Genomic DNA, 23,609 nt, shown 5'->3' on the forward strand with positions numbered 1-23,609 from the left:
TGAGGACACAGGACATGCGACAAAAAAATATCTAGCAATCATGCTCGCTTTATCTTCAAGTGTCATAAATTCTCTGCGGCATTGCTGAAGTCAGTGGCACTCACAGAATACAAAGCATGGCCTACATATTGGAAATGCTCTTGAAAGGATGCGCCCATTCAGCCACGTTTCCTCCATCACAATCTCAAGGGTGGAATTCAGTCTCACTTGTATTTGAGAAGGATTTATTGGGACCACTCGTAGTCTGGTCTACTGATTCAAAATTACATTGGTGGTGTCCTCTTCGCCTCTGCCCTGGAAGGCTGCGTGAGCCTGTTCTAGATCCTCAATCGCTGTAAGGAGCCGAATGGCGAGGCTTTGACGCGCCTTTACGTGGTCCACTTTACATTCGGCGCCATCTATGGGGGGCAACAGAGGAACTTAGTTACATGTAGCTTGTTACTGTATAGCCCAACCGTTGTGCTACACCCCTAGAGATCATCATGAGAGATCAGGTGTGGCACAGGAAATAATCTAAATTCACTTAAAAAGGCCCCAAAATTATTTCTACAATGCGTGACAGGCAGAACAATTAAAAACTCTTCCATTAGGATTAGGGTCCATGCATACAGCAACATGGTTGGAATTATATCAGAATAATCATGTTATAGACTATGTAGCTCATTCATTAAATGAAAGATCAGCTGTCTAATACTATTTGTGGGCTCTGTTGATGACATGGTTGTACAGAAATCAACGTCAGCTGATGGAGCTGCGAATAATATTGAACAAATAATTTATTGTTTTTAGCTGAGTGTATTTTACAAAGGCAATGCAAAGAAAGCACATCACCATCCACTGTGATGTGTTGCTCTACTTACAAGATGTTAAAGATTTTTTGTCTTGCCACACCTCATGAATTTGTCTTGTGCCGGAAATGAAACGATCACCCCGGAAACCATAAATATTTTTTTCTGTATCACTGTAGTGCATCATGGGATAGAGTTGATTTTCTGGTGAGAATCAGAGTTTAACCCTTTCAAGGACTCGCAGTTACTACAGTGGACAGCTTATCATGTGATCGGGTTACAGGGTGCGTGAAAGGTTTAAAGGGGTGTCGTGTGGGCACTGAACAAGGGATAACCTATACTACACAATCAAACAGGACTACAATGGAAAAGGCACAACATAGTGGATAAGAAGTATTTCCAAATACAGCCAATAGTTGAGGTGTTCCTGTGAGTATATCAGCTTCTTCTTCAACTCAACGGGATTTTCACGTGTAAGTACATTTGTGAGTAAATTAACATGAGACCGTTGGTGTTTTAGCGTACTGTGCATCCTTTTTGTGTCGTTTCTTGCTACATTGTGTACAGTAAAGATCGGGCATCACCTGGGTGAATGTCAGAGTTCATCTCTTCTTTATTGCTGGTCATCTGATCTGCATGTGCCTCTGGAAGGTATTTTTTCCTACGGGCACATCAAGCAGTTCATCACAAGGACGATTCATTACTGCTCAAAATATAAACAGGAGGTAGTTGGAGTGTGAAACACAGACCTCCAGTGTCCAGTTTGTGAATTGCAACCAGGCTGAGGCTGTCATTTTTCTTTTTGAAAACCCACTTACTACTTTTTGTTATCCCTCATGGTAATATTCAGCTTTTACTTTTCACGGTATTTTGTGTTGTGTACCACATCACACGGAGAAATGTAAAAATGAAGAGGTGCCATTGGGATTGAGGCGTCAGCGCCTTGGCCAAGGTAATCTCAATAGTGATCGAGGAGTCGACTCGCATTTCTCCAAGATTCGCCTTTTTTGGGGCTGCTCAGGGACTCATGACTTTCAAGTTGCAAAGATCTTACAGAAGAGATACTGAATAGCACTGACCTGAGTTTGTCTCTTCCCTGAAGAAACTGCTTGTAAATCGTCTGAGTCTCCACATCGGGATCAAGAGGGTCACTCCAGTCCCCCAGAGTCACAGCGGAGTGGGTTCGACTGCAGCCCGGAACTGTGAACCAAGCGCAGCTAAACACCCGATGCATTTCTACTCTTCCTCTACGACGGGGACAAAGAAATTTGACGAGACCAGTTTGCTCCGGCTGAATCTTTTTCTTTTGACACAATGGCAAAGCGCTGAGCGTTTCTGGGATTTGGGGTTTGAATCTCAGCTTTGGCCTACCTGTGTGAGAGATGTTCTCCCCGTGGTAACGTCCCACATTCCAAAAATATGCACATCACATTCAATGAAGACTCTAAATTATTTGTAGGTGTAAATGAGTGAGTGAGTGAGTGTGATAGGGAGTTCGTCTCTATGCGCCTTGCGGTTGTCTGGCAAACAATCAGGGTGTGTCCCGCTTCTTGCCCAAAGTAATCAGGGATACTGTAGACTAAAACCTTAAATGCATCGCATATGCTTCCAACTTTGTGGCAGTATGAGGGAGACCTTTTTCCTCACTTTAGATACATTTGGTTTGGACGAGCCCTGACCTTCGGCCACTGTTTACAGGGATTTCAGGCTAACACGTCCAAAATCCATCCCACGAGCCAACTGGCTTTGGGCGAGAGGAGCGGGTATACCTTGCACTGGTCATTCAGACGAGGAACAATGTTAGGAAAGCCAAAGTGTCCAATACTGTATTTACAACCTTCTGACAGATGCAAACCTGCTCACTAAATGCCTCACCCGGCAGCTCCTTATGCAACATGACATGGACAAAAATTCCCACAAACGCAATATGTCAATATTCATTTCCTGTAGGTGAAAGCCAGAGGTCCCCAAAACTACATTTGAAGGAACAGTTGGCTCCAACAGAGAGCTGCATTTTTCCTGAACGCTCACTGTCAAGTACACAAACAAGCATTGGAAGTAAACAAGGACGGTTTACCTTTGCGCTCCGTCTGCAGGCAACACGTCCACTTGCCCCCACGATGTGTCCCCGGGTGGAAGGAAGGAAGCATGCGCTCATTGTAGATGCTGACTTTCCTGATAGCCGACAGCCACTGGTTCAGCTCATTCACATTCTGTGTGGATAAACATAGCAACAAGTCATTAGGTGCGCACGATACATACTTGATGAGTCAAGGTAAATTATACACAATTGTTATTTTGTGATGCATTCCCAAATATTCACCACTGCATTTTTCCATTGTTGTTTGTTTTGGGAGGCGGGGGGGTCCCAAAGGCGGGCATTCCGTCAGACTGACGGAAGGTCCGTCAGACTGTCACTGTTTTCCTCAATATTTCAGGCAGTGTACAAGCTAACACGCAGAAAATTTTAAAAAATGAAAAAGAATTTAAAACAACAGCGAGACACACACACACACACACACACTCACAGTGTGGTGATTGGTAAAATCAAAACAATACGGGACACACGTCATTATACACACGTCAGCTGTGCAGCACCTCTGGGTCACATAGTACCGGCAAGTCCATTCTCAACACCGTTGGGCCGTCACTGAAAAACTCACCGGACAGAAGATGCCCACCTCTGCTGGTTCCTGTCCTCCTGAGCAGGAAAAATCCTTGCGCTATCGCGTTTAAGTTTAGAGATTGACTTGGGCAGTCTAAAACTTGCCACTTTTTAACTGCCTGATAAACTCCTTAATTTTTTGGGCTGTGTGTTTTGAGTAATTATTTTGCTGCACGATGAAGGATCGAACAGCTTAACTGCATTGTTCCTTATATGACACCAGTCAAGAGTAAATATTAATCAGAGATGGCTTTGACTGTCCCTAAACATATTTTTGATGCACAATTTTAAAAAAGTAGTTACCGGTACTTCTTTTTCGAGTACGTTACGTTTTTGAGATATTTTCTTTTTTTGTTTGTTTGTTTTTAGGTTTGACCTATAAAAGCTTTCACAATACGGATTTTACCATGTGTTGTAGATTGTACCTTTGATGTTCCAGAAAATAAAATCCACCTGTTGCCGAACCTAACCCTAAATTCATAAATGTTACGAAATATACTTCTATATTCCAGGACCGGGACCACAGCACAAGCTTTGTGTTGAGGTGAGCCCAACTATATCTGGTCAGAATTTCTCAACCTGGCACACCAGCTCAAGCCTCGTGCCTCCCAGAGAGGTGAAATCCACATCCCTCGAGCCAGCTTCTGTATAGCCAGGGATCGGACCACCGCAATCCCCCACCTTTGGCTGCCAGCCAGCTGTCTCTACGCACCCAAACCCCTCGGCCACTCCCACAGGTGGTGAGCCCAGGAAAACTAACTTCATGAAACGACAAAAGTCAAAACGAAATAAACACTAACTACACTGCAATGAAAGATCCAAAACGATTCCAACTCTGATTCGCACTCTTGTACCGAGGCCAAATCCAATTTTGTATAAGGGGTCAAGATCTTGTCTGACTACTTAGCGCCGCGATTAATGAAGAATGCACCTTGCACTGGATGTACATGGTTTGTAGTTGGTCGTCATTGTCCTGGGTAATGACCTGCATTACATTCTGCTGCTGGAAGGCATTTTCGTCCACCCTCTCCACCGCGCGCACACAATGGATGGGCATTGAGGAGCGCACCTGCAACAATTGAGCCACAAATCACAGCAGCAATTAAGATGAGCACGGGCGAGCTGACAATGATGGATTCTGCTGAGCGTTTTCAGGTTGGAGTGAAATAAAATACATCGGCGTGACTCAACGGGGCAGTTGTGGATGAAGGACATTGACGAAAGCATTATTCCCAGGGGCTATTGTGTGAGAAAAGCATGTCATGATGATGAGAACAGCATGGCGGGCAAAGCACTCTTTTAAGTGTTAATCAGCCTGTTCCGATGGGAGCTTGGCTCAGTGAGACCGGTCGGCTCCAAGATGGAGGAAATGGGCCAGGATATTGTTTACAATCTGATTTGCAACGTTACCATGAATATCCACAACCTTCAATTAACCCTCGCCTTTATCCCACTCACACAAAGCAGAGGCGGGCTCAAAGAGAGCTTTATGCGGCTCTCTTCTCTGGCTGGTGAATGAGAGGAGATCATTATCACAAGGTAAGGCACCGCATGGTAATAACACTAATGACGGTCTCACAAGGTGATCAACACAAATACATTAGAGCAAGCTGAGGAGGATTAAGGTGGTTCATCTTGTTGGGGGCCAGGTTGCCACGAAAGCTCATTCACCACCAGAAGCCACATATCCTCTTTTAACAGAGTGAGATGGTTTCATGTCAATTCACTGATTTTCACAGCGGAAGAGGGTGATGCTGAACACCCGTAGTTTAGACATGACAGATTGAAGCTAACAGTCGAGCTGAACGCAAATTTAACATTTTGCAAGTTTTGCAAGGCACTAGTAGAAATACCTCTTCATTCATAATAACCTTAGGTGAGGATATTACAAGGCTTGAATTTACTTTTGTGACTCAAAACCTTCAAAATGATTTGCGATTCATCATTCGATGTGATTCTCAGAGATGTATCCATCCATCCATCCATTTACTTGCTACCGCTCATCGGAGGGCAAGAGGCGCCCGTGAATGTTGGCCGTGCACATGTAGAGAAACAACCGCTTACACTCTGATTTAAACCTGTGGCCAATTCAGAGTCTTCAATTAAGCGATTGCACATGTGGGGCTGTGGGAGGAAACAACCCACGCTCCACGCAAACACTGTATTTGGATACGCCACATGCAAAGCTCTTGCTAACGACCTGCCAATCAGGGGTCTTAGCGTGAGAGAGCGTCTCGCTGGTCAACCAGAAGTAGCGCTTCTTGGAGGCGAAGCGAGATAGCAGCTGGGCTCCTTCGGCTTTGTGTTTTTGGAGGTATCCTTCTTTGACGATGACCGTGGGGAGGAACACCGCTCGCTGAGGCATCTCAGATACTGCAAGAGAAAAAGAGACACAAACCAAGCTTTCCACAAACATAAAGGTATCGGGGCATCTGACCATTATACCTACGAGAAGTGTAAATATGCAGTTGACAAGAGGATTTGTCACGCAGGTCCTGTCGATAAGGGTGTCATATATTTGAAAGAATGTTTTTAGTCATTTTTATTGAGTTGTCATTTTATTTATTCATTTTGACTTTTGGGGGGATTATAAGTGGAGAAATACTGTTTGATAGCCGTCTTTTCACAAGGGTGTACATTTTATTGATTTTAAGACATACCGTACCGAACATCTAAAAAATACTATTTCAGGTGTAGTTCATCACAAACGTGATATTGAGATCAGGGCTGTCTGTGGCACAGTTAAATGATTAAATAACTCGCTCAAGGATGTTTTTATAGACCTTGCATAATTGTGTACTGGAGCCCAGTCATGCTAATGAGAAGAGGTCCTTCCCCAAACTTCCCGATCAGTTACGAGCATAGAATTGCCCCAAATGTCCAAAACGTCTTCATGAATGAATTTAATTCCAAGTGTGTCTCAAGACTTTGATCAGAAACAACCACAACATATCCTTCGATGGTTGTCTATTGCCACTTCAAGATCATGTCAAAGTGCCATAACGTTCACCGCTGAGTCGGACAAATCAAGCGGAAGAGCATCAAATGTCAACCTGACCTTTAAGAGAAAAGTGCGGGTGTTTATTGTGCAGATGGAAGATGAGACATTATTAAAAGGTGGAACTTTTTTCACAACGCTATCCTTGCTGACACATGATGGTCAGAAAGCGGGCAAGTCATGTGTCACTCTGACTCCCCGCCAACTCATTTGTCGCATCAACTCTTTTCTGTGTTCATGAATATTTCACTGCTCGGCTACCAAGCTGTTTCACCGATTCTGCCATCGGATGCCACAAAGACACTCGTGACGCTTATGAAACTTTCTTTTCCGCTCCTATGTTGTTCCTTACCCATGTCATGATCAACGTCAATCAATTTGTCCAAGAAGTCCTTGACAGAGGCCACACTGCGAAGGATGATGGGATGAAGAGGTGCCATCCACTGCTCCTTTCCATGACCCAGTTGAAGGCCCAGGTTCCCCACACTTTGTAATGCCTGATAAGAACCAAGGCCATGTGTATTCATACTTTCATCACGTTTTTTTCAACAAGCATACACTTGAACAAGCCTCTAAAGGAGCAAGCCCAGTTTGTTATGGGAGGACGCCATAGTACCAGGAGATTGCCAAGATTCATACCCAGGACCCTCCGAACTGCAGATGTGCTAACCACGAGTCCACCGCGATGCTAACTTAAAGTCACAGATCAAAAAGGTCCCACCCCGTAGCCCAGCAGACTGTGAAGCCTTTTGTCCAGCCCCCACCTAGCCGTGGGAGAGAAGAAAGTCCCTGTATACATCCTCTGTGATGCTGTCTTTGAACAAACTCTGCTGACTGCACACAGAGATGCAAAAATAGCCTGTCCCTTTCACAGAAGAGGACCCATGGCAACCGCATATCAGAACGGTGGACAGCAAATATGAAAACCACATCAAGCAATGCTGCATGTGTAAGCCTGACAACCCACACCGTAAGAGTAGGTCAGAACCCACGCGCGAGGGTAACTTTAAATGAAGGTCATATCAAAAAATACTGTATAGTGGACTCACACAAGGAAGCGGGTTCCTTATGTTTTGCCATTTTCATTTGTGACATGACCGTGAGGCCAACATCAGAGGGGAGCGTCACAATTGGTCCTCAGGTTATGCAGTTTCCAGTGTACGACGTTTCAAGGTTACAAATGGCATGCAATGAACGAGTGTGCGCAAAGCATAAAGAGACATCATCACGCAGCTCAAGACAGCATGCAGTTACCGCCGTACAGTTTGGTTGTATTTGTACATTTTTCCTACAAATATTCACTGTAATTATTATTTTGCTACTGCGTTAGTTAGTGATAGAAAAGGGCGTGTTCCAACTTGCATCGAAATTGGGATTATTCTGATGGCATGCACGTGTGTGCAACGTGTGGGTGCTGTCAATTATACCTTGGCCAGCAGTAACAGTGTCCTGCTTGTACGTGTATCCGCATGCTGGTCTCTCAGCTGGAACAGTTTAGGTGTGAGGATGGCAGGAGCAAAAAAACGCAAGAAAAAGAATCCACTGATGGCGAGATATTTCACATCCTGTTCAACATAAGGTGAGGATGACAAGCATTATTAAAGCTGCAAAGGGATGTATACTGTATAGGCTGTGAAATACGATCATATTTCACACCGGGCATTTTCTTGATGTGCACACTGACCTCGTTCTCGGGTTCGGTAAATTGCTCTTCCACCCGCTTGTGCAGCTGTTTGAAGGCCACTCTCATGACAGGAGGACATTGCTCAACCGAGCCAACGATTGATTCAATGATCCTGGTTAAGTAGCTTTGCAGCATCACCACACTGCTGTCCCGCACCTCTGCCTCCGACACTACACCTTTGAACGAAATTCGCCTTTGCGGAAGAAAGGCGACATAACAATGGACACTTACCAATCAACCAAATTCTTAACGATCCATTCATCGATCGTAGATAAACACAATAGACATGCCTACGATCGCAATTATAACATGTGAGAGCATGTTGTTCACGTGAGTTTATGGAGAAAGGATCATTGCCATTCAGTATTTGGTTTTGGGTTTCAGCAGAGATTTATAGATATTTTTAAAAAATTTAAAAAGACAGCATGCTTGGCTACTGCAAGAAAGATCTCCCTCCATGTCACAGAGTGACATCTCATGGGGCTTATAGCAGTTGCCAGGCAACAGCTCTGACATTCCTTTCTATTTCATTCTCAGGTTTGTGTATTCTCTCCAAGGATAAAGTGTAAAGGGAATGTGCAGCACTCAAGGCCAGACATGAATTGTGAATTACAGATATACAATATACATTTTTATCGCGGGGATTACGTTCCAAAAAGATCTGTGAAATCCATAAAGTCGTCTTTTTTATTTATTTTTTTACATTAATAAATATATAATACGATACTGTATTGAATGAAACCAAAGATTAAAGCTTTTTTTCAGGCCCAAGCATTTAAAAAGAAACAAAAATACAGTTTAAATGTTTTCTTACAAACGACGGTCCGGTCAGTTTTTACAAATACTGTACAGAGGGTTTTGTTGACATTGTGGGTTTTGTCATGGAGAAAATTTGGCAAGCTGTACAACGATGAGGCGCGGAGACTGTTGACATGAGTCTACAGTCCCATAGCCAATCAGAATAAAGAATACAATGCACTGTTAAAAAAATATATACACGAAAAAAAAATCTGTGAAACAGCAAAACCCTGAAAGATGAACCATGTATGAACCAGGGATTACTGTAGCTGCATAATTACATGCTTGATATATGAGAATTGTGATTCAGGTTGTCAATAGGTGTAGTCTAGGTCAGATTTACCTTGTGTGATTCAAGTCAATCTTACATGGGTCCAGTTCAATGTACTTCTTCTCATCAAAGATGCGGCTGATGATGGGCTTCAACACTTCATGTAAATACAACATACCAACAGCCTGACAGCAAACAAGACCATGGGTTAGCTTTTTTATTTTTATTTTAATCTATATTTACAGTACATACGGCCAAATAATCTCTTTTAAAAAGCAACAGTTTATGAAAGACTCAGATGTACATTTTGGAGCAAGAAAGAAAAAAATAAAAATCACCAAATGACTGACTCACCTTCATAAACTGCTCCATGGCTTTGGACGCAAGAGAGTTGGAACGAAATAAAGTATTTGGATCAGCTATGATGGCAAGACAAAAAAAAAGAAAGAAAGAAAGAAAGAAATGCTGTCAGTGGAAACAGAAACACCAGCACAGATTATGAAGAAACAAGCTATTTAGTGGATTCTATGAGAGCATTTTGTTCTAAAGGATTGGTGGGGGGGGGGGGGGGGGGGGGGCGTGATATATTATGATTGTTGTGAAAAGACCTAACTCAAGAGTATTATATACGTAGTCCTGGTAAACCATCTATTGGTTGTGCAGTGTTGCCATGGAAACCTTGGCAAGAGGCACATTCTCTCAAACTAAGCTAAGAGTATAGACATACCAGAGCCCAACCTTGTGCGACCTATACACTGACCAGTACAAGCACTATGAGAACTTGCACATTCTAATGAGATCCAGTACAAGAGCTTCTTTCAAATATTCTGGCTTTATGAAAATAACCATGTGCTCATTTGATCGTCACTATCAATGACAATTGCAATGGGCTTCAACTGTCCAGCATCACGAGTAAGGCGCATGGATTTGCAAATTCTGTTTTAATTTACAGTTCACACAATGGCTCACTCTCATTGGAATTTGGGTTTGCACAGGAGTGATACAACATGAGGGTGTACAGTTCAAGACCACTGCACGTAAATATTTTCTCATTACACTCTGACCTTAACTTTGTAAAGATTGATTATTTGAGACAGCGCTTCTATTGGATATCATAATACTGTATGTGGCAGGCAGACGCATGAACAGAAAAGTTTCCACTGGCATTTACGGGGCCTGACCTTCCCGCACAAAGACCACAACTGTACCTAAGAATCAATTCCCGGAGAGAGCTCGCAGGCATGCCCCAAACTCTGGCTAAAATAAATAATGACTCATAGGAAACGAGGCAGGTCTAACACAAGGTGTATTGTGCTTCTGTATCACTTTTGGAAAGTCTTCCATGAACATCGGTGACGTAGCCATCCTCATCACACCTCCACACTTGGGCGATGGAAACAACAAGAACAGGGTTTGCCATTCGAAACGGTACCGTGATGAAGCGTGATATAGTGACATTACAAGGACAGGTTTCAATGCCGTTGAACGGTTGGGTGTCCCAACTTACTGGTCTGGTTGACCTCGTGGGTGTTCAGATAATCTAAGAAGGGAACCACGAGGCCCTGACCCAGGTAGATCTTCACCAAGGTCATGGCCACATCTTGTCGGCTCTCAACGGTGGTGACCTCTTCCAGCATGGTCAATGCACTGCTGTCCTCAACCTGACAAGAAGACACCTTTGATTATTTGTTTGATCTTAACATGCTCAACATTTTTAGTGGCAAGAAGGGAAATTCTGATGAAAGGCTCAGGTGAACGCTGTGAATAAAAAAAGCGGCTAACCTCAGCAGGGGAGATGACTGACTCAACCAAAAGGTCAATGAGCGGCTGATAGTACAAAGACGGCAAAATCTGATCCTCGACCAAGCGCACTTTCAGACGCAATGCTCCCAACTTGCCTCTGGACACAGAGAAATAATTTCGGAAAACAAGCTCGTTGTGCTGTATTTGTAATGTTAATTGCACCTTCACAGGGGTGTTTAACAAAGTAGATTTGGATGGGAGGGGTTCTGGAGTGAAACGCATAAAGACAATATTAATCAGTGAGAAATTACAACATCGATGTTGTTATTTTACTCTCTGATATTGGCCTTTTACAAATAGATTGTAATGCAGTGTGTTGGCCAGGATGTCAATATCTGTTTCCTCCTGACTAAACTATGAGTAAGGACACCGACCTCTAAAAGTCCAAAAGTCATCTGAATGTAATATCACCAACCAAACACGCGCACCCATAATGCTCACCCTGCATCCACCTCATTGTTTCCCAACGGTAGCAAACGAAACCAGCTCTCCAATAGCGTCTTTTGGTGCAAACAAGCAGAAGGGATTTCCACCTGCAGCAATCAAACACTTCTTCGACTTATTTCATGAATGTGTGAGTTGAAGTCAGTGACATGTTGACATGTTTTGGGGCGTTTCGAGTCAACCTCTCCTCACCTTTCCCAGAAAGTCGTTTTTGCCCACCATGTCCCAGTCCCAAACCTCCACAATGACAGTTCCTTCCTCACTGAGTTCCTGTGGATCCAAGTCCAGCTCCAGGGTTTCTCCCCAATGAGGGAAACGGGTCTTCTTGATAATCTGAAACCCAGAGGGTATGACTTCACCTCCTCGTCATATATTCGTACAGCGCATGGTAATCATAAAGACCGCGCTCACCGAGGTCTCTGCACTGTGGCTGTTGTAAATAACTCTTGCAAATGGATCTGAGGTTCCAGAGATGTCTCTTGGGGCCAGGTCTCTGATATCAATAAACCAACAAACGCATTTTTTTTGACGCAGCAAACCGCAAACAACCTATAGTCCTAGTTACTTGTAAAAATGATGACAGCGTTTCATTTCAACCTCATCCTTTCAAACCAATTCATATTTGAAAGAACATGACTAAATAACGCAGTGTCAAGGTCAGAATGATATGCTTGTTAGCGCCCTTACTGAGAGGGTGAGTGTGGATGGAACCCACAGATGGGGTACTGAGAGGTGTGAGGGTGGCATGTTGACTCAAGCAGGGAAAATGGAAGCCTGCAGCATTATGATGATGATGATGATGACAAGATTTCAGCGCAAAGATGATGTATCAGGCATAAGGACATAATAGTAGAAGGGAAAGGAAACCTAGGGACACTATGTTCTGAAACCACGGCAGCCATCTTTCAGAGCAGAGCTTATTGCATACCTGGCTTCGATCACATCACATCGCAGGACAATCTTCTCTGTGTGTTTCAGCAGTTGAAGGGTCAGGTGGATCTCTCCTTGGACTTCTTCATTGGGATCAACCCGGGTCAGGTTCATCCAACTGTCTAGCACTGACCAGTCCACACAGACATGACGTTAGTTATATTTAAGGTACAACTTTTATATGTTTTTACATGGTTGTCATTTAATTCCGAATACTGCAGTTCAATCATGACATCATGACAGACATGGAACAGACAAGGAGAAGTTAGCCAATAATATCGTATGCAAAATTGCTTTCAACGAAAGGCATTATTGAACTGATATACTGTAGGTCATTGTTCCCTCAAATCATTTTCCAGCCAAGGCACATATTTTACACTTTGTACATGACAAAAACCTCATGGCACACCACCAAGCAAAAATGTCCAAAAGAAAAAAAAAAGCAGTATGCTAAAATAATGATGATCCTGTGTGCTAAAAATAATGATGATCTCTTAAATTTCCCATAAATTCACTAAATGGGCCTGTTCAGTTGAAGCAAAGCTATCATTCTATTGTATCAATGGCAGTGGGTGGATACATTGGTACATTGTACTTTCTGCTATCAAATGGAAGAGCATTTAATTCTTCTGCCTGTCACTATCACTGCTCTCAATCGATGAGTAAAGAGACATCGCTTTTGGAAAATAAATGTTTTAAAAGTTGTGATATTGACATGAACAAAAGTTCAGTTGGCCCATTTTCCCGCGGCACACCTGATGATCTCTCACAGCACACTAATGTGCAGTGGTAAAGTGGTTGGAATCACAGCTGTAGTTTGTTTCCCAGTCCCGTCAGATTGAGCCGTTCAGTTTATATTTCTCTTTTTTTTTTTGAAGTCTTGAATCAGTTGTTCAATTGTCACAATGTCAACATTTATTCACATTCATGAAAAACGTCATCGTTAAAGTGACGTTTCCTGTCTGTCTACTTCTTGAGTGTTCTGTGTTCCCATGCATAAAGTACCGGTAATGTTGTCCTTGTAAACTTGTTTCAAGATGAGATATTATGAGCGAGAATACACAAGTAATAACATTCCCAAAGGTTTGGTTTCAAAAAAACAAACAAACAAAACTATGGACACAGGGCATGTGAATTCATGACCATTTAACCTTTGTGACCTCCTCCTCCCACCAAAAGTCATACCTTTAGTTTGAGATCCAATGGCTTCTTTGGTCAGTGAAATCTTTCCAATAACATCATCATGGCTGTTAAAGAAGATAAAGCTTGATGAGATGCAACCTAAACTCAAATAAAAAGAGTTGATGGGCTGATTAGACGACTCATGTTGATGAGGATAAGGGGATGGAAAATCTCGAGACCGGTACCATGCACGATGGTTGTTTATTCTAAACCTTTGGGTCTTTTCCAAAACATGCAAACCGTACGTGGGACTCTAATGAAAATAAATCAAGAGGAAGGTGAAGCAAACACTGAGGTCTTAGAAAACCATACATCAAATTAGGGTTCTATTCGTCTGACTTTGGAATCATGTTGCGATTATTTTGGGCTTGACCACTTTACCCAATCGTATCCTCATCCATGACATGAAAGGAGAGTGAATGGAAACCCATTGGGAGATGCAGTGTGTACTCTTCACCCCAGAAAGGGTTGAGGTTCTTCCACACTGTAGCAGTCCTGAACAAAGAAGTCACACATACATGACAGCATAACAACCAGAGTAGACAGGAAGAGAATCACTTCAAATGAGGCAGCAATATGAATCTATGCCGAGTGGATAGGCAGCTCAAAAACTCTCATGTATAATTTATGGATAACAGAAAAGAAACATGAATCCACATTATAGGAACTTCATATTTTCAGGTTGCTTTCAGCCAGGTTCATCCAGCAATGTCTTAACGTGTGAAGAGATTCCAGTTGCTCCCAAATGCACAATCTGGATCATATCGACAACTTTGTTTGACAGACAGAAATACAGTGTTGTATCAATTGACTATCTTTGAAAAAAAGACAACTTTCTGAGCCTGCATTGTGATCTTAAGGCTGATCGGTCTATTATGTAAGTGAAGCTTTAGCATGCCTATGATCTGCACCACAATTGCTGCCTGACAGAACTGATGACTCAAAATAAACAGCGTAGGACAGACGACATAATTGCTCACGAGGGAAAACACGTTGCTTCATTTTCATCTTTTCAGTGAAACTATGCCTGGTCTTTATGAAACTATGCCTGGTCTTTAAGATTATTTTGCATAAACAAATGTAGAAGAGTGGTTCATAAAAACCGCATGTCACAGAAAAGGCTTTTGTTAGCTTGTAGGCAAGGGACTGAATAAGTAGGTTTGTACTTCATATTTTACGGTTCATTTTATGTGAGACTCGTGACGACACATATTTGCTCAAGATGGAACAAAGAATGTTTTTGGAAGAAAAGACAAACGATCCACCCACTTATACAAAACAAGGAACATGGTGAGTGAGACGTCAGTGTTCGCAGTGAAACATTTTGCCACTTTCTCAAATCCGACCGCATAGAAAAATGACCACTGAGTTCAGCTTGTGTTCTTGTTGAGTCGCACTGCATCATGGTGAAGATCACAATGTTTTGTGGAAAGTGCCGGAGAGCATAACCCATACAACTGAGAAGATACTATTTACTCTCCTAACAAAACTGACTGCTTGTTTACACAGCAAGCAACAAGCTACTCCCTTTCAAATCTGTCATGTCTCGGATCCCTTCGAACCCAGAAACATGTGAAACTCCCTCCCTCTATTTCCTTAAAAGTACAGACCGTTGGTGAATGTCTCTCTCTTACAGACCCCACCCACATTATTCACCATAACCAAACAAGAAATCAGTCAAGTGTCAAGAAAAACACTCAATAAGGTGGAGGGTGGCATAAGCAGCCAAAATGGCTGCGCTTTGCAAGAGGGGAGTTAGTTAGGGACAAGGGTGGGTCCGGAGGCCAGGGCCGAGCTGGAGACTAAGGATGGTGGGAACCCCGCCCGTGGTGGCAAGGCCAAGTGCAGCGGTGTCATTGACCACATGAGCAGGCTTGTGGCGGTCCGTCATGATGTGGTCTGGTTTACACCCCTAGGTACCTTACAAAGTTCTTTGCCCTTGGCTTCAGCACATGGAAGGGTTGCTCGTAGGGGGGCTGCAGTGGGGGAGGGCGGGGTGCGTAGCGGACGACGATGTACTTGGCCCACGGTAGGTCTGGTAGGGCACATAGAACTGGGGTAGGCCGTTGCGGGAAGACGGAATGGGGACAAAAACATCAGCAACACACTGGGACACAGTACGATGAGAGGTGGCAGACCAGAGGGCTCCAAGCGTGCAGGGGCCAAACAAATGGCATCGATAAACCGGCAGTTTGTAACATAGATTAAACGCAGAGAAATTCTATGCCCAGCAGCGGCGTAGATACAGATGCCATAACTGAGTTCCAGCCGAAACGGTGTCAAAAAACACACTTTCACACACCTGGAACCATTGGTATGTATGGATGTGTCATTTGCAATGTCCATATGGGGGCAGTGGTGTATACCTGCCATGGTGTCTATCGGTTGTGCTGGCAGTATGCTGCACTGAGTGCTGGAGTCTACCAGCAGATGTCGGCTGAACATGAAGTTGATCATATGAAAAAAAGAAAACAAAAACTGGATTGTCCTCAGTGCATCATCCTTGCTGATTGCTGGTGGAGCCTCCAGGAGCAACATCACCCTGGCTTTTGTTGAGGTGTTCAATGGTGCCACCATTTGAACATATTTAGTAACATCGTGCATTATTCCTCTTCGCTGGAACTGCCAACATTTGAGAAACTTGACCATTGGGGCGTTAGCCCTGGCATTGACATCTGACATGTTATTCATATCAGGGTCACCAATTTGTCGACATGCGGTAAATCATGATACGAGGAGAGAAAGCCGAGTCATGTCTCTCTACTCTCCACAACAAAACTTTACTTTACAAAGCAGGTAGCAAGCTACTGGTTTCTGACTCTTTGATGTTTACAATCATTTTGAACCCAGAAACATGTTAAACTCCCTGCTCTCCTGTGAAGGGGAAGTCATATCAAAAATGCTCTTTGCAATACGTTCTATGCAGTACCACTATTCTGATTTATATTGTGTTTGTGGAATATGAATTCGGCAGCAACATCCACCCATTTTCATCCAACTCTGGGGGTGGCCATTTTGCAACTTGTTCTTAACAGATAGTGAATTCGCAACCAGTCACGGCTCCGCTTGCAAATGTCACATGACCAAACTCAAAAATCGTGAGCTGCGATTAGTCATTACCTGAGCCCTGACCAACTGTGAGGTCATTTTCAGTCAACAGCAAGTGACAGTCAAAGGCAAAATGGCAGCTCCCTGGGATGGATAAAAATGTTGGATTTAACTGCTTAATTCATATTCCACAAATGCAGTGTTAATCAGAATGTGGTGATTTTGACTAGTAGGGAAGCATAGAACATATTATTGTAAAGAAATATGTTTGACGTTACTTCCGTTGAAAGGTACAGGTTCCTGGTGAATGTCCCTCACTAGTGGGGGACACCACAAGAACCTCTTTCAGTTGTATTGTCTAAAAAGCTTCCATCAACTAATAACTGCATGCAACAACTGATGCATTCTCTCCATGGTTACCTGCGGGTCTTTTAAAGGCCAGAGCAGTATCAGGTTCTTTGCAATGGAGAGAGCCGCAGTGTACCCATACACCGCCACCAAAATCACACTATCTACTCCCAGGCTCGTAAGTGTGTGGAATAGCAGTTGCAGTACGACATTTGGTACAATGAAAAATCTTCACTGTGATAGCAGATTAAAAAGACAAAAGACAGGTTGAGACTCACCTGGCTACAACTTCATTGTCAACTTTTACTATGCAGTATGGATCACTGGTTCCAGACCTTGAGATGGCAAGAAGAATATGTGACAGGATTAAATATCATATATGATGGTGGTGATTTATTAGAGTTCAACCTCGGACAGTCCTGACTTTCTAGTTCACCAGTATGTATTTTAAAAATAATCAAAATGCAGGGGACTTGGGGCTTTTCTACAGAAAACAACCCTAACAAATAGCGTTGAGACTGAATTTCATGAACAAGGCACACAAACACCTGCCCTGTAGAGGCATTACTTACACATCTTTGGCTGGGAGGTTCCTGCCCTCGACAATGCGAAAATATAATGATGTGTTTTTGGCCATTTCGGCGACGACTATACGCTATTCATCCAATGCTCCCATGTGCGCGTTCCGTATCCAAACGTGTTTCTCCTCCCTTCTCTTCGTCTCACTGCACCCTGAACGCGCATCGCCACAGTCCACGCACGCTCGCCGGCACCGCGCGTGCATCTCCTGTCGTGTCAAGCAAGCTCGGTCACTGGGGGCGTGAGCTCAGAACGATGTTATATTTGCCTTTCTTGCATATTTTTAAGACAAATTAAATAAATACACAATTAGAAACTACCACCGTAGTTGAATCAACACTTTACGACATTTTTGCTTCAATATTTGACAGCGTTTAAAACGTGTTCCTGGTGCTCTTTCGGTACCTTTTTATTCTCATCCATTAATCAGAATCAGAATCAGTATCATCTTTATTGGCCCAGTGGGTCGAACACACAAGGCATTTGTCTCCGATAGTACAGGCTACACTAGTATCATCAATAACAATCAACTACGATAAATAAGGACATGACAAACAAGTATGGAAAGACATTCCGTAATGTAATGACAGGGTACCGTTGTGCGGCAGGACCACCCAATGACAGCTGTGAGACAATGTGCAAAGCATCAAGCAGAGCTAAAGTGATCTGTGGTAGAATGCAATACTATAACAGTTGTGCAGTTGCTGCAGATAATCATTGCACCATTTTAAAGTGACCAGTAGCAATATTCGTAGAGCAGGTTTAAGTGTGCAATTGTACAGAGGTCCTTGAGCGCTTTAAAGTGTCTGGTGCTGTGGAATAGAGATCCGTGACAATGGTTCAAGTACAGAGCTGGAGCTACAATGGTTACTGCGGTAATGCTGTTTCACATATTGTGCACCGTGGTATTAATAGAAACAAATTAATATACCAATATGGCAAGGATGTTCTTTTATTTTAAAAAAAAAAGGTGCCACCTGGCGACTTGACACAACCACTACCATACCTTATTGTGACTTCCAGACAGGCATATTAAAGGGCAACACGATGGGGTCCTTTTTAGCTAGTGAGAGAGCTAACATGGCTACCAAGCGTAACAAATCTGAAGTCATTTAAGAATAAATTCCTCATATCAAATCGAACATATGATCACGGACGTGTTTTTTTTGTATGTCAAATCTCCTCCCTTAATTAACCAAGTATTCTCTACGATATCCTTTTTTAAACCGTTCAGTGAGTTCAATTGTCGCTGTGTTGATGTCGATTCGAACATGAATGACTATCCTCCAGTAACTGACGCGGATTCTACAAAACAGCAAGAACGGCATTACTACCTGTTGTCAGAGCTCCAAGCCTTAGCAAAAGATTTACCGAGGTAAGATTACGTCCAGAAATATAACGTGACTTGTATGAGGGCATAGAAAGCCATTTGAACATTTACCTGAAATCCATGTAGTTGGATGATACACACGTTTTGATTGCACTCGTAAAATAACCCTATGCATGAGTAGAACGGCGCGCGCTTGTAGAAAAAAAAACTTAGCTAGTAACGTTGTTCCACTACTACCTTCCAAAACTGTAAGACATTTCTGCACGCTAGGAGGACGGCTTTGGCATACTTGTTGGACAACTGTATGTTCCGAGCGAGGCAAAGCTATCAGTGGGCATTTTATTGTTACTCGTAGTGTCCATGAGGCTACTAGTTTGTGTCACATGCTTTCTAGTTTAGTCTACTAATGTTACTAGTGCCGCACAGCAATTTATGAGGTAGGTTTAATTATTACCCTGAGGCTAACAGTGGCACTAAAAGTTATATAAGTGTGTACTTGTCATTTTATAAGTGTACTGAATTGACTTATTAGTGAGAACAAAATGTTTACTGGTAAACAGGTATAGCGCCTAAAGTTGTATATCTGGATTTAAGAGTATCAAATAACTGCTCAGTATCAAATAACTGCTCAAAAGGCTTTTAATCCATCCATCATTTTCCAATAAGCTTATCCTCGCGAGGAACGCGGGCCTGCTAGAGCCTATCCCAGCCGTCGTCGGGCATTAGACGGGGGACACCCTGAACTGGTTGCCAGCCAATCGCAGGGTGCACATAGACGAACAGCCATTCACAGTCACACCGAGGGACAATTTGAAATGCCCAATCAACCTGCCATGCATGTTTTTTGTAATGTGGGAGGAAACCGTAGTACCCGGAGAAAACCCACGCAGGCACGCAGAGAATATGCAAACTCCACACAGGAAGGCCAAAGCCGGAATCAAATCCTGCATCTCTGCACTGTGAGGCTGAGGTGCTAACCAGTCACCCATCGTGCCATGGCTTTTCATATGGACTCATTTCATGGCTAACTTATATTTAGCACCTTAAACCTAATTCTGTTTTTGTTAGAACTACTATTGAATACTCATTATGTTTTTGGGCAGCTCCTTCCAGCAACGCCTGTCCTACAATACACTTGGCGACCTGGCTCTGGCCCTCATAGATGGAACAGTCTATGAAATTGTGCAGGGGCTTTTGGATATTCAGCACCTGACAGAGAAAAATCTTTACAGCCAGAGGCAAAAGTTGCACTGTGAACACCAAGGTTAGTCCTGTTTTCCTGTTTCTCAACTTTCACTGAGCCATGACACTGACCGGCATTGCACATATTTGAATAGCTAATGGCACCCCACCAAATTTGGCGGCGGGAGGGGGGGGGGGGGGGGGGGGTACTGTGTATCATCTTTATAAAAGCATTAAATCCACAAATCTATAAAGTCGCACACCACCAAATTGGGGTAGGGGGTGGGGGGGGGGGGGGGAGATAGGAAAGTACTGTATATCGTCTTAAAAAAAGCATGAAATCCACAAATCTATAAAGTCGTTTCAAATGTCAAAATAAGTTGACATTCTTTAAAAAATAAAAACACACATACTGGATGGATACATGTACGTAATACAGTGTATGATACACGTAGCATAGCACAGTGAAGCAGTCAACAAAAAATATGTCTACCCAGCTCCACTTTTTCCACCTTAATACCAGTAAGCACGTCAATTTCAGTGACCCGGAATTCACCACTTTAGTCATGTGGGACATGAGGAAGATTGCAAATATGTTCGTAAACAACAAAGCGTGTGACGGAAAAGTGGTTAGGACTGCACGACTGTCCGTGTTTTATGTTATGTGTTGTGTTTATTATTTTACTTTATGTTAACTGTTTTGTGAAGCGCTTTGTTACAGCTGTCGCTGTTGTGAAAGCGCTATATAAATCAGCATGTATTGTATTGTATTGTAAAATTAATTTCAAATTTCATTTAAAAAATATTGACTTTAACTTGCCTTAAGCTTTAGCAAAGTTAAATATGTTTGTTTTTTTATTGCAACAATTTGCATTTGCAAAATGCCAATTTTTTTTGTTTTAATGTGCAGCCCTAAAGCAAGATACAGCAAGGAAGCACAAAGAAGCCCTGATGTCATGCAAGTCTCACAACCTGGCACTCCTCAAATCAAATCAGCAAGCTGAACAAGAGGTAAAGGGGGCTACCAATCCCACTGTGTACCTTCCCGAAGTACAGTGGTACTTCAAAGTATGACCACAATCCGTTCTCTGGCGCTGGCCGGCTTTCAAAAATTTCCAACCAGCAGTACATGAAAACGTACATAATAATATATGGAGGAGAAATAGCAACGGGTATTGTCATAATTATTTCCTTTCCATGAATATTTTTCTTTTAAGGCCCTGGAAATTCGTGTTCGAGAGGAACAAAGAATGATGGATAAGAAGATTGTGTCTGAGATTGATCAAAAAGTTACAGACCAACAGAACACTCTGGAAAAGGCTGGAGTTCCAGGGTTTTATATCACCGCCAATCCTCAGGTTTTCAGCTAGTTATTGTTGTTCTTATCATCATAAACTATCGTACCCATGAGTGTTAAATTGTAATGGAACCTGAAATGATTAATTGCATGTGTGGATGTGTTTTTGTTGTTGTTTCCCAGGAGCTGACAATGCAGATGAATTTACTGGAGTTGATACTGAAGCTTCAACAGAAGGAATCCCAGTCTGGATTTCTGTGACAGTGCCATCAGATGTAAAATACACAAAAAAAGTCACCTCTGCAAAATTAAAAAAAAATGTAATTCTTTAAAAATACTGGAGCTGAAGTTTGTTAATGTTGCAGGTTGTATCAAGAAATGAGTTGGAGATGTTCCTGAAATTAGTCATATGACCTTCATGTAGCTCATTAGATTTTTGTTAACTTATGGTGCCTTTAGAAAAACCTACAAGACTTGCACTGTCCGCTTCCGGCTTTGAGGTTTTTAAATTTAGCATGGATATGTGAGACAGCGCCTGATTTTGTTTGATTTAATTTGATTGTGTATTTATTTCTTTGGTTTGTTTGTTTGGTTTGTTTATTGAACATAAAACATATACAGAAATAATTTGACAGAAAATAAAGTAAATAAAATAGTAAAAAGGAAAGAGAAATCAGTCATCATTCAACACAGTTATTATGTGCAAGGGAGTAGGAAGAAGTAAAAAACTTATCTAGTCCTACCCCGTGTTATGTGTTTATATCTAATAAATCATTTTTATATCAATCAGAAAAGAAAGAAAGTAAGAAGAAAGAAGTCTCCATTAAGGCTCATACTTTACCCTTAACCGTGATATTTGTACAGCTTTTGGTTTGTATCGGGATTTTATACATACACACATATTTCAATAATTGAGATGCACTGCACTTCTTTGATTACAATTTGCTTCTTGTGTACTTTTGTTATTTTAGGTTTTTGTATAAATGCAACCAACTTGAAGAATAGATATTTTTGACAACTTGTTTTTCTCTTTTTTATGCACTCTGTATATAAATGTGATTGGAATAAGATTGTTAGTGTTGTTTTTTTTTAATTTAGCAGAGCATGTTGAATCCCTTGAAATCTGTTGGCGTAACTTAGCAAAACTTGATGGCTGGTCTGCCAGATAACATCAGATATTTTGTGGGCTTTTTCACCATCAAAGGGGCATGTTTGTGTCATTAATCAGAGCAGCAGAAAGGTAAATTAATTAGCCAGATCCTCAATCATATTTGTCAGCATTATTTCTGGGGTTCTGGAGCATTTGTTGAACACGAGTTCAACAAATGCATCGACTCGGGTCGCCACCTTGCGCCCCCCTTTCATTGGTTGAGCTTTTGCCAGCCGGAAGTAAAAGTGAGTGACGTCATTGTGGAAAAATAATTCTGTTTTCCCCAAACCATACAAAATTTGTGGGGGGGGGGGGGACTAGTCTATTACGTTTGTGCAATTTTCCCATCTTTTCTCAGGTTCTCAGTTGCTTCCCCTACCTATGGATATCTGTAAATGGTACTCATTTGATGCTACGTATTTGTTTGCATCATCAATGTAACTGGACACGCCTGAGCAGACAAGCACACTCGTCAGATATCAGATATTCATACCTGTCAACTTTTCGGAGCGCCAACCTGTATAAACTACCAAAAAAATCCTTATAAAGAGCAAAAAAATCTTATATCCTTATAAAATACCAAAGCATTTTATATGTTACGGAGCCCCTAAGGGGACATGGAAGGAAAAAAAAAACTTTGCGAGATCTCGCATTACTTTGCGAGATCTCGCAAAGTTTTTTTTCCCTTCCATGTCCCCTTAGGGGCTCCGTAATACGTCAAAACCCCACGAAATTTTCAATGATATTTATTGTAGATCTCCATAATACAATGTCTGGTTAATGTCTAATCATCATTCTACTTAGTGGCATTACTGTGTTCAGAGTTGTATTCCTGCGTTACTTTTTTCACCAACTCCAAATGCTGACCCATCGGCTGGAAGTTACAGCATCCATTCATATTTACTTTGGAAATGAAAGCATTCGAGTAGTCTAGCACCATTCTGGGCAAAAGCAAACGGAACTACCTGTTAGGGGGGAAAAAAACAAAAAACAGAAATTTTCAGAATCCGTATGATTTGTGAGATACGGCCATATACGTAAGATTCACCACAAAATCCGTATGAACTATGGCTAAACCGTATGAGTTGACAGGTATGGATATTGCTCACATG

At 42.3% G+C, this 23,609-nt stretch overlaps 2 protein-coding genes across 4 annotated transcripts; one reads left to right on the plus strand and one right to left on the minus strand.

Annotated features, from left to right (window-relative positions):
* On the minus strand, nt 1-23,112 carry rasal1a (RAS protein activator like 1a (GAP1 like)). 3 transcript variants are annotated; one of them, XM_086112084.1, is made up of 21 exons: nt 22,991-23,112; nt 17,238-17,294; nt 13,945-14,058; nt 13,567-13,628; nt 12,380-12,509; nt 11,863-11,944; nt 11,644-11,784; nt 11,449-11,540; nt 10,987-11,104; nt 10,712-10,865; nt 9,559-9,623; nt 9,277-9,389; nt 8,136-8,328; nt 7,879-8,016; nt 6,804-6,948; nt 5,654-5,826; nt 4,385-4,522; nt 2,866-3,001; nt 1,868-1,988; nt 1,373-1,449; nt 1-398 (listed from the first exon to the last, which is right to left on the minus strand). In XM_086112084.1, the coding sequence occupies exons 3-21, from the start codon at nt 13,992-13,994 to the stop codon at nt 250-252; spliced, it is 2,277 nt and encodes a 758-aa protein (XP_085968210.1). In that variant the 5' UTR covers nt 13,995-14,058; nt 17,238-17,294; nt 22,991-23,112; the 3' UTR covers nt 1-249. The 3 variants fall into 3 exon arrangements, with proteins under 3 accessions (XP_085968210.1, XP_085968208.1, XP_085968209.1); XM_086112082.1 differs by lacking the exon at nt 22,991-23,112 and adding an exon at nt 17,532-17,790; XM_086112083.1 differs by lacking the exons at nt 7,879-8,016; nt 22,991-23,112 and adding an exon at nt 17,532-17,790.
* dgcr6 (DiGeorge syndrome critical region gene 6) lies at nt 18,570-22,417 on the plus strand. Its single transcript, XM_086112522.1, has 5 exons — nt 18,570-18,913; nt 19,972-20,132; nt 20,961-21,061; nt 21,268-21,408; nt 21,531-22,417. Exons 1-5 carry the CDS (start codon nt 18,684-18,686, stop codon nt 21,606-21,608), a joined length of 711 nt encoding a protein of 236 aa, XP_085968648.1. The 5' UTR covers nt 18,570-18,683; the 3' UTR covers nt 21,609-22,417.
* Nucleotides 23,113-23,609: the final 497 nt, after the last annotated feature.

This window comes from Hippocampus guttulatus, chromosome 5 (genome assembly GCF_054856545.1).
Source record: "Hippocampus guttulatus isolate MCC_2025c chromosome 5, RoL_Hgut_1.0, whole genome shotgun sequence".
In the NCBI taxonomy this organism is placed as follows: domain Eukaryota; kingdom Metazoa; phylum Chordata; class Actinopteri; order Syngnathiformes; family Syngnathidae; genus Hippocampus; species Hippocampus guttulatus.